Source organism: Eleutherodactylus coqui, chromosome 1 (assembly GCF_035609145.1).
Source record: "Eleutherodactylus coqui strain aEleCoq1 chromosome 1, aEleCoq1.hap1, whole genome shotgun sequence".
Classification (NCBI taxonomy): Eukaryota; Metazoa; Chordata; class Amphibia; order Anura; family Eleutherodactylidae; genus Eleutherodactylus; species Eleutherodactylus coqui.
The window spans coordinates 100,281,004-100,294,932 of NC_089837.1; the positions used below are offsets into that span (position 1 = coordinate 100,281,004).

Sequence of the window (13,929 nt, forward strand, 5' to 3'; positions counted from 1 at the left end):
TGTTACTGGGGTCCGCCTATACTCTTGCTACAGAAATGTTACAGGGGTTTGCCTATACAGTTTCTACTGAATGTTTTGAGGGGTTCACCTATACTCTTGCTACACAAATGTTACTGGGATCCGCCTATACTTCTCTTACAGAAATGTTACTGAGGTCAGCCTATACTCTTTCTACAGAAATGTTACTGGGATCCGCCTATACTCTTGCTACAGAAATGTTACAGGGGTCTGCCTATGCTGTGGGTGCACAAAGACTTCCCGTCGCGGTGTTTTACCTATCTGGCACAAATACACTGACTGACTAGGGCAGAAATGTGGGCTGAGGCCGAGGTCCTTGGAGGGGTGAAACTCTGCCATATTTGGGCACTCTGATTTCTTCCTGTGTAATACCATCTTTGTGCACCCACAGCATAGGCGAGCCCAAGGAACTCAAAGACTTCCCATTGCGGTGTTGAGCTATCTGACACCTACACAGAATGAATTGTGTGGGGACACATGGATTTCCCATTGCTATGTAACTCAGGGCACCTTGGGTCACACAAGGTGGAGGCTGGGACCGAGCCTGACCCAGGGACCGCTCACGTACTTCCCACACAGAGTATTGTGGGTCCTACCTCGGTCATGGTTTCTCAGCCTTATTATGCCACCTCCTCCTCCTGCTTGAGGTCTGGGGATCAGCGCTGGGCAACATGTATTTTCTCTCGTGTTACCACAGTTATCTGAGACACTGGTTTGGGCCAAACAAAAGGAGCATTACTGCATTAATGAAACGTTCACAACTGCACTAGCATCTGAGTCCGCTTTATGCCCACGATTACTGAGGGTGTGAGCCGAGGTTGAGGTCCTTGGCAGGGTGAAACTGCCTTGTTTGGGTGCTCTGATTTCTTTATGTGTAATACTTTCTTTGGGTTCCAGGGGCTCGTCTATGCTGTGGGTGCACAAAGACTTCCCATTGCGTTGTTTTACCTGTCTGGCACAAATACACTGACTGACTAGTGCAGAAATGTGGGCTGAGGCCGATGCCCTTAGCAAAGTGAAACTCTGCCATGGTTAGGGACTCTGATTTCCTCATGTGTAATACCATGTTTGAGTTTCTTGGGCTCGCCTATGCTGTGGGTGCACAAAGACTTCCCATGGCGGTATTTTACCTGTCTGGCACAAATACACTGACTGACTAGTGCAGAAATGTGGGCCGAGGCCGATGCCCTTAGCAAGGTGAAACTCTGCCATGTTTGGGCACTCCGATTTCCTCATGTGTAATACCATGTTTGAGTTCCTTGGGCTCGCTTATACTGTGGGTGCACAAAGGCTTCCCCATTGCATTGTTCAGCTATCTGACACATACAAAGAATGAATTGGGCAAAAAATGTGGGCTGAGGCCGAGGTCCTTGGAGGGTTGAAACTCTGCCATGTTTGGGAACTCTGATTTCTTCATGTGTAATACTTTTCTTGGGTTCCAGGGGCTCGCCTATGCTGCGGGTGCACAAAGACTTCCCATTGCGTTGTTTTACCTGTCTGGCACAAATACACTGACTGACTAGGGCAGAAATGGGGGCCAAGGCCGAGGTCCTTGGCGGAGTGAAACTCTGCCATGTTTGGGCAGTTATAAATCCATCTAACAGTTGCCTTGTCAATCCCATATTTGGTAATTTTTTCAATAAGTATGGTATGAGATACTTTGTCAAAATGCTTTACTAAAGTCAACATATACTATATTCACTGCATTTCCCTGATCAATCCAGTCGGTGATTCTGTCATAGAAGGTAATTACATTCGTCTGGCATGACTTGTGTGTTACAAACCCATGCTGACTCTGTTTAATTACTCCTCTTTTATCCAAGTACTTGCATACATGCTGTTTAATAATTTGATCAAAAATCTTACTTGGTATAGAAGTCAGGCTCACAGGCCTGTAGTTTCCCGGATCCACCTTCTTCCCTTTTTTGAAGATAGGGACAACATTTGCCCTTTTCCAATCTTCTAGGACCTCTTCTGATCTCTAGGAATTATCAAAGATTATGGCGAGTGGTTCAGTGGTACCTCCACTGTTTCCTTTAATATCCTAGGATGTAATCCATCTGGACCTTGAGGCTTGAATTCATTTAAGTTAGCTAAGTGTTCCTTCACCATCTCTCTGCTTATAGATAGCCTGCATTCCTTTATTCCCCCAATAGCACAGGGGAAGTCAGTTGATGTTCCATCTACTTTCTGAGAGAAAACAGATACAAAATAGGAATTTAAAAGTTCTCAACATCATTCTTAACCAATTTACCATTTTCATCTTGTAAGCATCCAATAGCATCTTTGACTTTTCTTTTGCTTTTGACATACTCCCCAAATCCTTTTTTGTTGCTTTTGGCCTCTATTGCAAGCCTCAATTTATTATTAGCTTTAGTTTTTCTGACTCTTGCCCTACTGTTTCTGCAGAATGCATTACATTCTTCTTTAATTATCCCCCCCCCCCCTTTCCATTTGCTAAACATATTTTCCTTTGTTTTTAACATGTGTGCAAGTTCTGTGTTCATCCATCCTGGTCTGAGTTTTCTCAGGTCTTCCTCCCCTTTTTATCCAAAATTCAAGGGTTGCATGACCACTCCCTTCTAATGTTCTAGCCACTCCTACTTCCTCAATCATTACCTCCCTGTTGGTAAGAATTGGGTCCAAGATAGTAGATCTTATTGTTTTCTCTTCTACCTTTTGGAAGAGAAAGTTGTCGGCAAAAGTGGATAAGAATTTGGTGGATCCATTGCTTTTACCTGAGAAAGATTCCCAACAAATGTCTGAATAGTTAAAATCTTCCATGATCACCATGTCATGCTTTTTTGAAAGCTTGGCCATCTGATGTAGAAAGAGTTCATCAATATCTTCTGATTGTCCAGGTGGCCTATAGTAAATGCCTACAATGGTGTCCTTTCTGTTGTTCTCTCCTTGTATTTTTACCCAGTATCTACAGAACTACCATGCTCTGAAGCTTGATTCTTTGTGGAGATTAATGTTTTCCTAACATACAATGCAAGACCTCCTCCCCTTTATTAGGTCTGTTTCTTATAAATAAGTTGTGCCCTTTAAGCCTTGTATTCCAATCATGTTCATCATGCCACCAAGTTTCCGTGATGCCTGTAACATCATATTTCTCTTCCTGTGTTAGGAGCTCCAATTCTCCTTGTTTGTTTCCCATGCTCTGTGCATTTGTGTAAAAACATTTTAGTCTGTGATCGGTGTCTCTTGCTCCTCTTCTTTCCTTCAGAATTTTTTGTCCTTGTTCTTTCTTTCCACTTCTAATAACAAGGTTCTCAAATGTATTGTCCTGGGTATAAACAGATCATGGGAGAGATCTCTGTATTGTCCCCTGATATATGTATACATAGTTATTAGGTCGCACCACAGCCTTCCTTTTTCTAAACTAAATAATCCCAATTTTGATAACTTCGCTGGGCATTGTAGTCCACCCTTTCCATTTATTATTTTCGTTTTCCTCTTCTGATATGACCTTCATGAGTACCAGTGTCCAAAACTGTACACAATATTCTATGTGTGGTTTGACCAGTGACTTGTAAAGAGGAAGAACAATGTTCTTGTCATGTACCTCTAGACCTCTTTTGATGTAACCAATGATCATATTTTCCTTGACAGCAGTTGCCTGACACTGGTTGCTCCAGTTATGTTTTCAATTAACTAAAATGCCTGGTGGTTTCCCATTTTGTCTATTTTAATCTTTTTAAGGCAGGCCTGCACATTTTCCTGGGTTAGACTGGTGACATTAAAGGGGTTGTCCCGCGGCAGCAAGTGGGTCTATACACTTCTGTATGGCCATATTAATGCACTTTGTAATATACATTGTGCATTAATTATGAGCCATACAGAAGTTATAAAAAGTTTTTTACTTACCTGCTCCGTTGCTGGCGTCCTCGTCTCCATGGTGCCGACTAATTTTCGCCCTCCGATGGCCAAATTAGCCGCGCTTGCGCAGTCCTGGTCTTCTGCTCTCTTCAATGGAGCCGCTCGTGCAGAATGCAGGCTCCCTGTAGCTCCGCCCCGTCACGTGCCGATTCCAGCCAATCAGGAGGCTGGAATCGGCAATGGACCGCACAGAAGAGCTGCGGTCCACGGAGGAAGAGGATTCCGGCGGCCATCTTCACAGGTAAGTAGAGAAGTCACCGGAGCGCGGGGATTAAGCTAAGCGCTCCGGTAAGCTTTCTGTACGTCCCTGCATCGGGGTTGTCTCGCGCCGAACGGGGGGGGGGGGGGGGGTTGAAAAAAAAAAAAAAAACGTTTCGGCGCGGGACAACCCCTTTAAGTTAAAAGTTTACTTTATCACTGCATCTCAATTGACATTTTATTTTCTTCTGTGAATAAACATGAGGTCATGCACACAAGGGAACTAGGATGAGGACACCCTCGACAGACCACCAGTAGAGAGGATTGTCTGATCGGCCCACAAGCATGAGCAGCTCCAAATCTTTCGTTGTCTGCCATCCAGAGACCGGGGGCACAATTATTACAGGCCCCTGTGTCTTTTGGAAGCATTTCCAGGCTGTTGGCTGAAGGCCTTTTGGTCTCATAGCACGCATTATGTGTACCACCTTTGACACTCCCCCACCATAGCTCCATTTGCAGTGGTATTGTGAATGACGAAACTGGATTGCTATGAAGTGGGACTGGGTTGTCTTCAACGACTAATCCAGGTTTAGTTTGGGAACTGATGACAGCCATGTTCATTTCTGGAGACCTAGAGTTGAGCACCTGAATCCTGCCTGCTGTGGAGCTGATCAATTAGTCAGAGGGAAGAGACAAGGTAGGACTCAAACATGGACAGCAAGCAAACAGACATAGGTCCGAACAGCATGTAGACAGAAGACAAACAAGCAGAGGTCCAAACAATATAAAAACAGGGGACAGGCAGACAGTGGTCCAAACAGCATGAAGTCTGGAGAATAACCGACGCTTATGTAAGGGCAGGACCAGACCAAATATGCATCTATGATGGCTGATTCATCATTAAGGGGATGCACCTCCCTGTCAGCCAATTAGTCTCTACACCATAGGAAATGCAGTGTAGAGAAGAAGGGAATATTAAACATTGAGGAATTTTCAACAGGCAACACCTAAGGACCTTCTGCAGTAACAGGAAAGAGGCACTGCGAGCTCTGAATGACAGGGCACATGCGCTGAAGGCACAGATACATGCATGGTAGCTAATGTCATGATGCCAGCCTATGCTGGTATGCTGCAACAGGTATAGCTTAATAAAATTTACTTTGAATTATCCAACTAGAACTCAGTATCATAACTCTTGTTTTTATCTAATTTTGGCCACAAATAGCTCAATAAACAGGTCAAGATGAGGGGGAAAAGGGGGACAACCCTGTCTGAATCCATGCAATAGGAAAAGCTATCAGTCAACACCCCATTTACTAACTCCTTTGCTTGAGGATTATTATATAATACTATTACCCAGTTAAAAATAAGTCTACAAGGGAAAGTACATTTTTCTTATCACTGCCATAGGAAGGGCCATTCCAAACTAATGCTTTAATGGCATCCAAAGACAGGATGGAACAATGCCCCTTGACATTCCCTTACGCTGCTGTTTATTTCCAAATAGGCTGACCTTCAGCAGCTAAAGAAAATATAACCTTAATCAACTTGAATGCAAGAGCTTTGCTAAAATTTTAACATCCAAGTTCACTAAAGAAATTGGATGGTAAGATTCCAAGTCAGGCCCATTCTTACCAGCCTTGAGAGTCCATATTATAACTGTCTCACCTATAAAAGGGTCTCATTAAAAATCTGTATGAGCAAATGGGTTTTAATAATACAGTTGTCCCAAAAGTCATTATGGGTTCCATATGATTATGTTATTGGAATGAAACATGACAGACACATGAAGCAGATGTCAAATCAAAAATAAGGGCACAGATTTATGAAAACTGTCTAAAAGAAAACTTGTCTTTGAGCTCTATGAGGAATAAAAGCTGAGCTGTGATTGGATGCTGTGGGCAACCAAGACCATTTTTATTTTAGACTGTTTTAAAAATCTCTCCAAAAATCACCAACGTTTCCATCTCGACATTATTGGACTGTGCATCCATGGTGATGAGAGTACACAAAATGACAAAGGTTCAAAGGAAAATGTGGTGTGCTTCGTGGCTAGCAAAACTTAACCTCAGCACCATCCTGTGTTTAATGAAAATAACATGCATCGCTAGAATAGACAGTTGAAATATACGGGAAGCCTACAGTAAAAATCATATTCAGGAAGATCATCTGCTAGTGACGAGTTGGATGAAAATACTTGAAGACGTTACAGTCCAAAGGAATTAGTGCTAATTATGTTTGACAATTAGGCCTTCCAAAAATAAACTTTTCACAGTGTTCTGGAAAAAACTACATTTTACTGGTTGTAGACTTCAGTTGTTGCATGCAATCCACCTAGATGTGTCCTTTGGGTGTCTCTGACTGGACATCTAATCTCTATATATGGTGTTTGTTGCACTTTTTTGATATCATATAGAGGCATCCCACCAAACACAACAGCAGCTCTATGTGTATTTTCTATACTTAGGATCTCCCTTAGTGGCTGAGAAGTGGGAGAGTCTAGGATAGACTCAGACCTGGACTCCTCTGGGCTCCTGATCTATGTTCTTCTCCTCTCACTGGTTATTGCTCTATGTGTCTATAGGGATACCCTCATACTGCCTGTATATTCTATAGCCCTCAATTTAAAAAAAAGCTGAACGAAATTACTATTTTTAAGTTTTCTCTATTTCTATGCAGGGCTTTTAGTTAAATTAATATTGGACCCTTCTGCCACAGTGAATTATAGCTTTACATAACAGTCAGATCACTTGTGAACCCCACACTTCCAATTTATTCTCCTTAATTAAAACACCTTTAGCCAATAAAGCTCTTGGCGAAGTCATTAACACAGAAGTTCTCTTACTTTTTCTCCCTATACTATGGATGTTTACTCACTGTGTTCAGTAAAAGACATCAACAGTACAACTGTTTGTATACTATTAGTTTAGTTAGATTGTGTTTGTCTATAACTGTAACTTGGATAACAGTCAAACCCCATTTTGTAGTAATCAACACAGAAATGCAAGTAATGCCAAAGGGTTCACTAAGTTTTTTTTCTTGCAAAGGTATGAAATACATTTGTAGAAATGCTTTTACATTGTCCCATACAACTACTTAAAGAACTGTCCCCAAGTTCATCTCCCAAAGCCCCTGACCTCTTTATGGACTGTTAGTGGCGATAAGCAATATGAGATGATACCAGCCTGAGATGTAATTTACTTCAATATCAGCAACATAGGGAAGTGGTCTGATATGGATCTTGGTTTGAAGTAGATTATTTATTTTAATGGAAAAGAACTGGCTGAATACATGGCTAAAGCTGATCTAGAAGGAGTGTCACTTGCTTAAGTAAGACAGGAAAACCTGTATCACTGACTAGATGCAAAAACTTACAATATAACTTTTATTAGCTGAAACTTAAAATTCCATATGTACTAAACTCTAGATAACATGCTCTTATCTCATGTCATAATAGAAACAAAGGTAACAGTAATCCCTTCTGAGACCCCCATTTAATAGGGCCGAATGCAAATGGCCAGGTCAGATCCCGCAGTGCAATTAGACCCTGTGCCGGGCAGTGACCCCCGTGTACCTGTCCGGATTGGTTTTCTGTGTGCTGCGGATGTACCGGCCAGCGAGCCGGTGCACATGCGCAGTGCAGGGAATGCGCCAGCAATGACGTAGACCCGCGCCGAGTTTTAAACTGACATTTCAGAATCGATGCGGGACGGACAGCTTCTATTTATTGCAATGGAAGCCATCCGTCCAAGCCCCACACGAAAATAGAGCATGCTGCGATTCTTTCTCCGCATGCGTACATTGCAAGTGATTTCCACTTGTGTGCATGGAAGAATCATTTTACATTGCATGCTATGGATGGACATTGCTGCGGAATCCACGGCCGGACGCCTGCTGCGGATTCCGCAGCAAAAATCTGCATGTGTGCATTGCGCCTAACACTGCTCTGCCCTATGGCCCCTTACTTCGTAATAGTACTCCCTTCTGTGGCCCCAGTTTATAATAGTGCCTAAATATGTGGCCTCACTTAGTAATAGTGTCCCCCCAACCAAAATCATCTGAAGAACACGCTTTCTGCAGATTATAAACTGACTCCACCGCTCTCCCTGACTCCAGCATACTCTACTATGAGGGCAAGAGCCAGGGAGTAGGAGGAGTCAGCTTATGGTCTGCAGAGTGCAGGCTGTCCAGTTACAGTCCTGATGGAGAATTTAACAAAAAAACTCTTCTACTAGAGGTGCATGATGGGGGGCCACCTGGTTATGGCTTAATCATTTATTAGCAGCAAATAATAATGCCAGTAAAAAATGATCACCACTAGCCTCTAGATGTAATCACTGGCCAAGCTGGCCGCTCACCAGCCAGGTGGCAAACCTAGTCATATTGTGGTCAGATATAGTATTATTCTTTATGTAATATAAACACATGGCAGCTTATTCCGAAAAGTCATCTGAAATGACAGGTACACACTTTGCAACCCTCTTTTAACATGCACAGTGCTCTGTAACTAAAGGGAGTCTGCAGCAGTTTTGGACATGCTATAGAGGTGTAGGGGGGCAACCAGAAGACCGCTACACCTCTCAATCAGAGCTGTAAAGCATTTCATTGGATAGAGAGGGTAAGCACTTAAAGGGGTTGTCTCGCGAAAGCAAGTGGGGTTAAGCACTTCTGTATGGCCATATTAATGCACTTTGTAATATACATCGTGCATTAAATATGAGCCATACAGAAGTTATTGACTTACCTTCCTTGCGCTGCCGTCCCCGTCTCCATGGCTCCGTCTAACTTCAGCGTCTAATTGCCCGATTAGACGCGCTTGCGCAGAAGGGTCTTCTGCCTTCGGGTCTGTCCGGCAGCAGCGGCGTTCTGGCTCCACCCCCTTCTACGCATCATCACGTAGCTCCGCCCCGTCACCTATGCCGATTCCAGCCAATCAGGAGGCTGGAATCGGCACACGGGGCGGAGCTACGCGATGATGCATAGAAGGGGGCGGAGCCAGAACGCCGCTCGTGCCAGACCGAGCCGAAGGCAGAAGACCCTTCTGCGCAAGCGCGTCTAATCGGACGATTAGACGCTGAAGTTAGACGGAGCCATGGAGACGGGGACGGCAGCGCAAGGAAGGTAAGTCAATAACTTCTGTATGGCTCATATTTAATGCACGATGTATATTACAAAGTGCATTAATATGGCCATACAGAAGTGCTGAACCTCACTTGCTTTCGCGAGACAACCCCTTTAAGAAGGAAGTCGCACCCCCAGAGCACTTGGTGTGGCCTGGGGAACTGATTGACTTTATAGTAATGCAGCTACTAATAAGCTGCACAAAGATGTGATCTAGCCCTCATCTGTCCCTATATAAGCTGTCAGCAGTTCTACTGTACATCTGCAAAACTGCTGACAGACTCCCTTTAATGTCCACTTAAACATTAATTTAAAATAATAGGCATGAAATAGTGATCTACTCTAAACTCTTGATAATAGTTGCTTTTATAAACTATTAATGTAAATTTTCGGTTTTATATAAACAAAGCAAATGACTCAATAATGAGAAATTATAAAAATTGTAAATTGTCTTGGTACATTTCCTCTGTAAATTATTTTTCCCATATTAAATCAGTGATTATTGGAATAATCAATAGAATATACAATGCTATAAGAATTTATAGAATTGCACAGAAAGTCAGTAAATGTGTATCTTAGTGTTTGTGCACTGACTGTTTATATACATCTGGTATAGCAACTGCATGTGTGTACATAATATGCCTTATGCAAAATAAAAATATTTATAGATGATGTTATGAGAATCTACAGCATTGTTATATTGTAATTTTGTGTGTTTATCAAATGTTTTATGTCATTTGGATCATTCAGTCACTTTACCAAAATGTTCTGTATACAACTGGGTTAATTCTCAGCACTCTGGATATCAAAGCGGCACAGTCCAGGAAGGATTTTCCAGCCTTCTGCAGCTGATTCTCTGCTCTCAACCATCAATGCTGGTCTGAGCCCAGCCCCCACTACTGAGTGGCAGCCCCCCTGAGAGGTGCTTGCCGCACCCCCTTTAAATCCAGCACACATAAAAAGGCAGAGCTGATTTAGCTGCCAAATGGCCACATGGTGGAGCCTTGCAGGCACTGTATACTCTCACACAGATGCCTTTAACCCATTAGAGACCAAAACTCTTAAAAAATCCCACATAGAAAAAAAAGTATATTTAGTCAGGCTGGTATTTGTATTGCATTGCATACTCCTGCCAATATATATATATGGCTTTCCCTAGTTTCAGTGCCAGCTGCAGTAATAGCAGCAGTGTCACCTGCAGAAGCAACCATCACTATGGAACAGAACAGGGAAACTTGTCCCCAACTGGCCACCTGCTGGTAGCCGTGTCCCTTGGAATCATTGGAAGTTTGGGCTTTTTCAATAACTTACTGGTACTTGTCCTCTTCTGCCAGTACAAGATCCTGCGTTCACCCATTAATTTGCTCTTGATGAACATTTCTATGAGTGATTTAATGGTCTGCATTCTGGGCACTCCATTCAGCTTTGCAGCAAGTATACAGGGACGTTGGCTTATTGGTGAGGCTGGCTGCATTTGGTATGGATTTGTCAATACACTTTTTGGTGAGTTTTATTTTCTCTTCATCTCTGTAGAATAATTGTGTTGTGCATTGCTGAGCTGTTGATTTTCTTGCATAGTTCAAGCTAGGAGTGCAATGTCATCACTAATTTGAAATAAAATGCCAAAGATAGATTAGCTCACGAAAAGGACACGTTTATTAGATTAAGGATCCATTTTGCTTTTCTTTGGATTAAAGTAACCTTGTTTTATGCTATTCCTAGTATAGCAGTTCTTTGAAACTTGAGCATCCCCAGTCAACGAGTTCATAGTTTCTATAACTTTTCAGTTGCTGCAATACCTTACACGGCCGTAACATACTAAAGCAATCAAGATAAGGATTTAAGGACACATCAAGCAAAATACTAAAATATAAAATAAAACATTAAAAAATGTGTTCTATTAGCTGGTGAACAGATGATTGGGAGTGAAGTTTTTCCAAGTTTTTGTCATTAGAAGTCAGTAGCGGTTTTTGTTTCCATCTAGCTGTTCCATCATGGTAGCAGCTAACCTGCAGTTTTTGTGCACATAGACATGCACTGAAACTAAACACCTTGGTTTCAATCCGATTGTCAATTTTCCGTCGCAGTCCACTATAAAACTGAAGCAAAAGCGTAGACTGCTGCTATTTTGTTTCCTGTTCAAAAAGCAAAACTTAAACAGATTGTATTTGTAACATTTACATTTTTTAACTTTGTTGTCAATGCAAAACGGAAGCAAATGGGAAGTTTGCTTTTTTTTTCATTTCCATCTGTTTTCCACTTAGCTGCTCCCAAAACGGAACAGATAGATGGAAACAAAAAACACTAGTGTGAACTTAGCTTAACTTGTTCTCTAAGGGCTCATGCATACACCAAGAATACTGCATGTGTACACAGCTAGTATGGCATGCGGTGGATCCATAGGCACTCAATGTTCCGCTGTATGCTATCTCGGTGAGTTTCTAGAGGGGAAGACCTGTGTAATACTGCATGCCATGGATTGATGTAAAAGTACAATATGGGCCCCAAACACAGGGGGACAATATGAGTCCTTAACAGGTAATGTGTGCTGATTCATAATATCGCTGTATACATGAGTCCTATTACTAAATATACTGTAGGCACAAGATTTATAAGCATATATAAAGTTTCGAAGTTCTGATTGACACACAAAATAAGGAATAAGCACTTAATATTGTATCTAACAGCTTGAAAAGTACTAGGCTCTTACGTGAAAAAAGGCTAAAAAGCCATCTATAAGTAAATCATAAAACAATATTTCCAGAGGGATGCATAGCACTGCGTGGACGTGTAAGTTTACCAGGACCACAGTATGGAAGCGTGAGAATGTGTCACTTATAATCATAAAGAGTGTGTGAGCAGGCAGCACTAAGAAGTGTGAGATTCAATTAGTTGCTTAGAGACTGCTGGTTAATCTGTAGTTTTACTTAAGTTTCAAAACTTTTCTAACTTATAAGCATCTAGAATCTGTGGGTGAACATCTATGAAATTAAGTAAATAGGTCTGAAATTGTGGGGTTAAAATGGCAAATGTCAGAAAATATAGTAATGTTGATAGAGAGGAGGGATTCCTTGAACGAGAACCCTTATTAAAGTGACCTAAGGATTAAGTAATAGACCAGAATCCTGTGGGATGTTTTCACACTTCTACAGTATATTGTAAGTCATTAATTTCATGGTGCCAATTCTTGTCTGTCTTAATCCTACAGAATAGCGCTGGACTATTACAGCTATTGCTAGGATTAGCTTGCATTCACTCTTGCTAAGGACTTGGAGTCCTTTTTGCCTCATTGATAATATGTGCTCTCGGGTCTCACAGCTTGTCTGTATCAGAACGTATTAAATAAAGTTCTCAGTGAAGCATGCACAGTGCCATCATGCTAGAGGTCAGGTCTTACAGGGTTTCCGAAGGGAGCTCCGCTTTGTTGGGCAACTTTAATCCATATTGTGGAACTTAAAAAGCAAAATAGTTTTGTTAAACGTGATGACTGACACCAGAAATATAGGTAATACCTTCAGTCAGTGCAATAATACTTGCTGCAAATTCCACATTCCAACAGGAACTATTGAGTTCCTACTGCCTCTGGCAACGAGGAGAAGGTAATAATTAACTATATTTCTCCCAGTTTCATGTTATATTCATTGGTTCAGCACAGGATGGTAGAATACATAGTATACATCATCATAAATCATCTTCAATAGCCATGTGCGATTCAAACCCAACTTACAGCTCCCAAAGGAGTTAACAACCAGATTTTGCAGATGCATGGCAAATCTACCTAGTGGTACAGAATATCCCAGGAGTTTAACCTCTGTATAACTAGGCTAAATTGCCAGTAAATCTGCCTATATTGAAACATAGACATCCCTTTCACATCTCATAAAGAGTTTATGCATTTCCGTATATAGCCTTACTCAAAGTTATGAGTAAGGCTATACACCGAAATGCGTAAACTGTTTGGCTCACTGCCATATGGGATTATGTTTCTTTGGATTGGAATAAAGCTCATTTTAACTTTTATTTAAGTCTGGTGCTGGATTTTCTTTAACTTCAGTGTTGTTTGGCAGTTCTTGCAAATCCTAGCACAGGAGTGGAGAAGGAAGCAGTTCGCAAGATATCTTTGTTTCTATATTGGCAGACTTACTATTCTGGAGTATGAAAGAGATGAGTGACAATCCTGTGGGAACTGTAATGGCATCCATGATGGTCATCCAGATGTAAAAAATAAGAATAAGGCTCTGTCCACAACTATGCTGTGGCTTCTGTGCATAGCCAGATCTGTTGTACGATGGATACCAACTTTTCCCACAGACCCCAATGACTCGTCTGAGTTCCATTGTGGTTTCTGTTATTTTGATGGCAGAAATAGTGAATTACTCTGAAGACACCGGAGGGCTTTATGTAAAATGTTGAATTAAAATAATAAATCAAACTTCTGGACAGGATGAGGAAGAAGAGAGGTCTTACATCACTGCATAATTGAAAATCATTTCTAGATGAGTGCCAGCACATACTGCAAGTGCTGAACATTGAGTTTACTTTTTTTAATGAGTTGCTTAGCTTTGGATTTCTAGCCTCACCGTGGAACATAAACTGTTTGCTTTTGCTAGGATATTTCCCACACTGATATAAGACATAAAGGAGAAGTAGTTTTGATAGTGTGTTCTAAAGTGGCTCAAGATAGAGAACTCCTATGCTCCATTTGTAGTG

At 41.7% G+C, this 13,929-nt stretch overlaps 1 protein-coding gene across 1 annotated transcript in view; it reads left to right on the forward strand.

The window, feature by feature from the left end:
- Positions 1-10,320: 10,320 nt before the first annotated feature.
- LOC136610195 (vertebrate ancient opsin-like) overlaps positions 10,321-13,929 on the forward strand; it is a 95,546-nt gene continuing 91,937 nt past the window's right edge. The window contains exon 1 of the mRNA XM_066589438.1: positions 10,321-10,722. Within this exon, the coding sequence (XP_066445535.1) occupies positions 10,365-10,722 (358 nt within the window). The 5' untranslated portion in view covers positions 10,321-10,364. The remainder of the gene's footprint in view (positions 10,723-13,929) is intronic.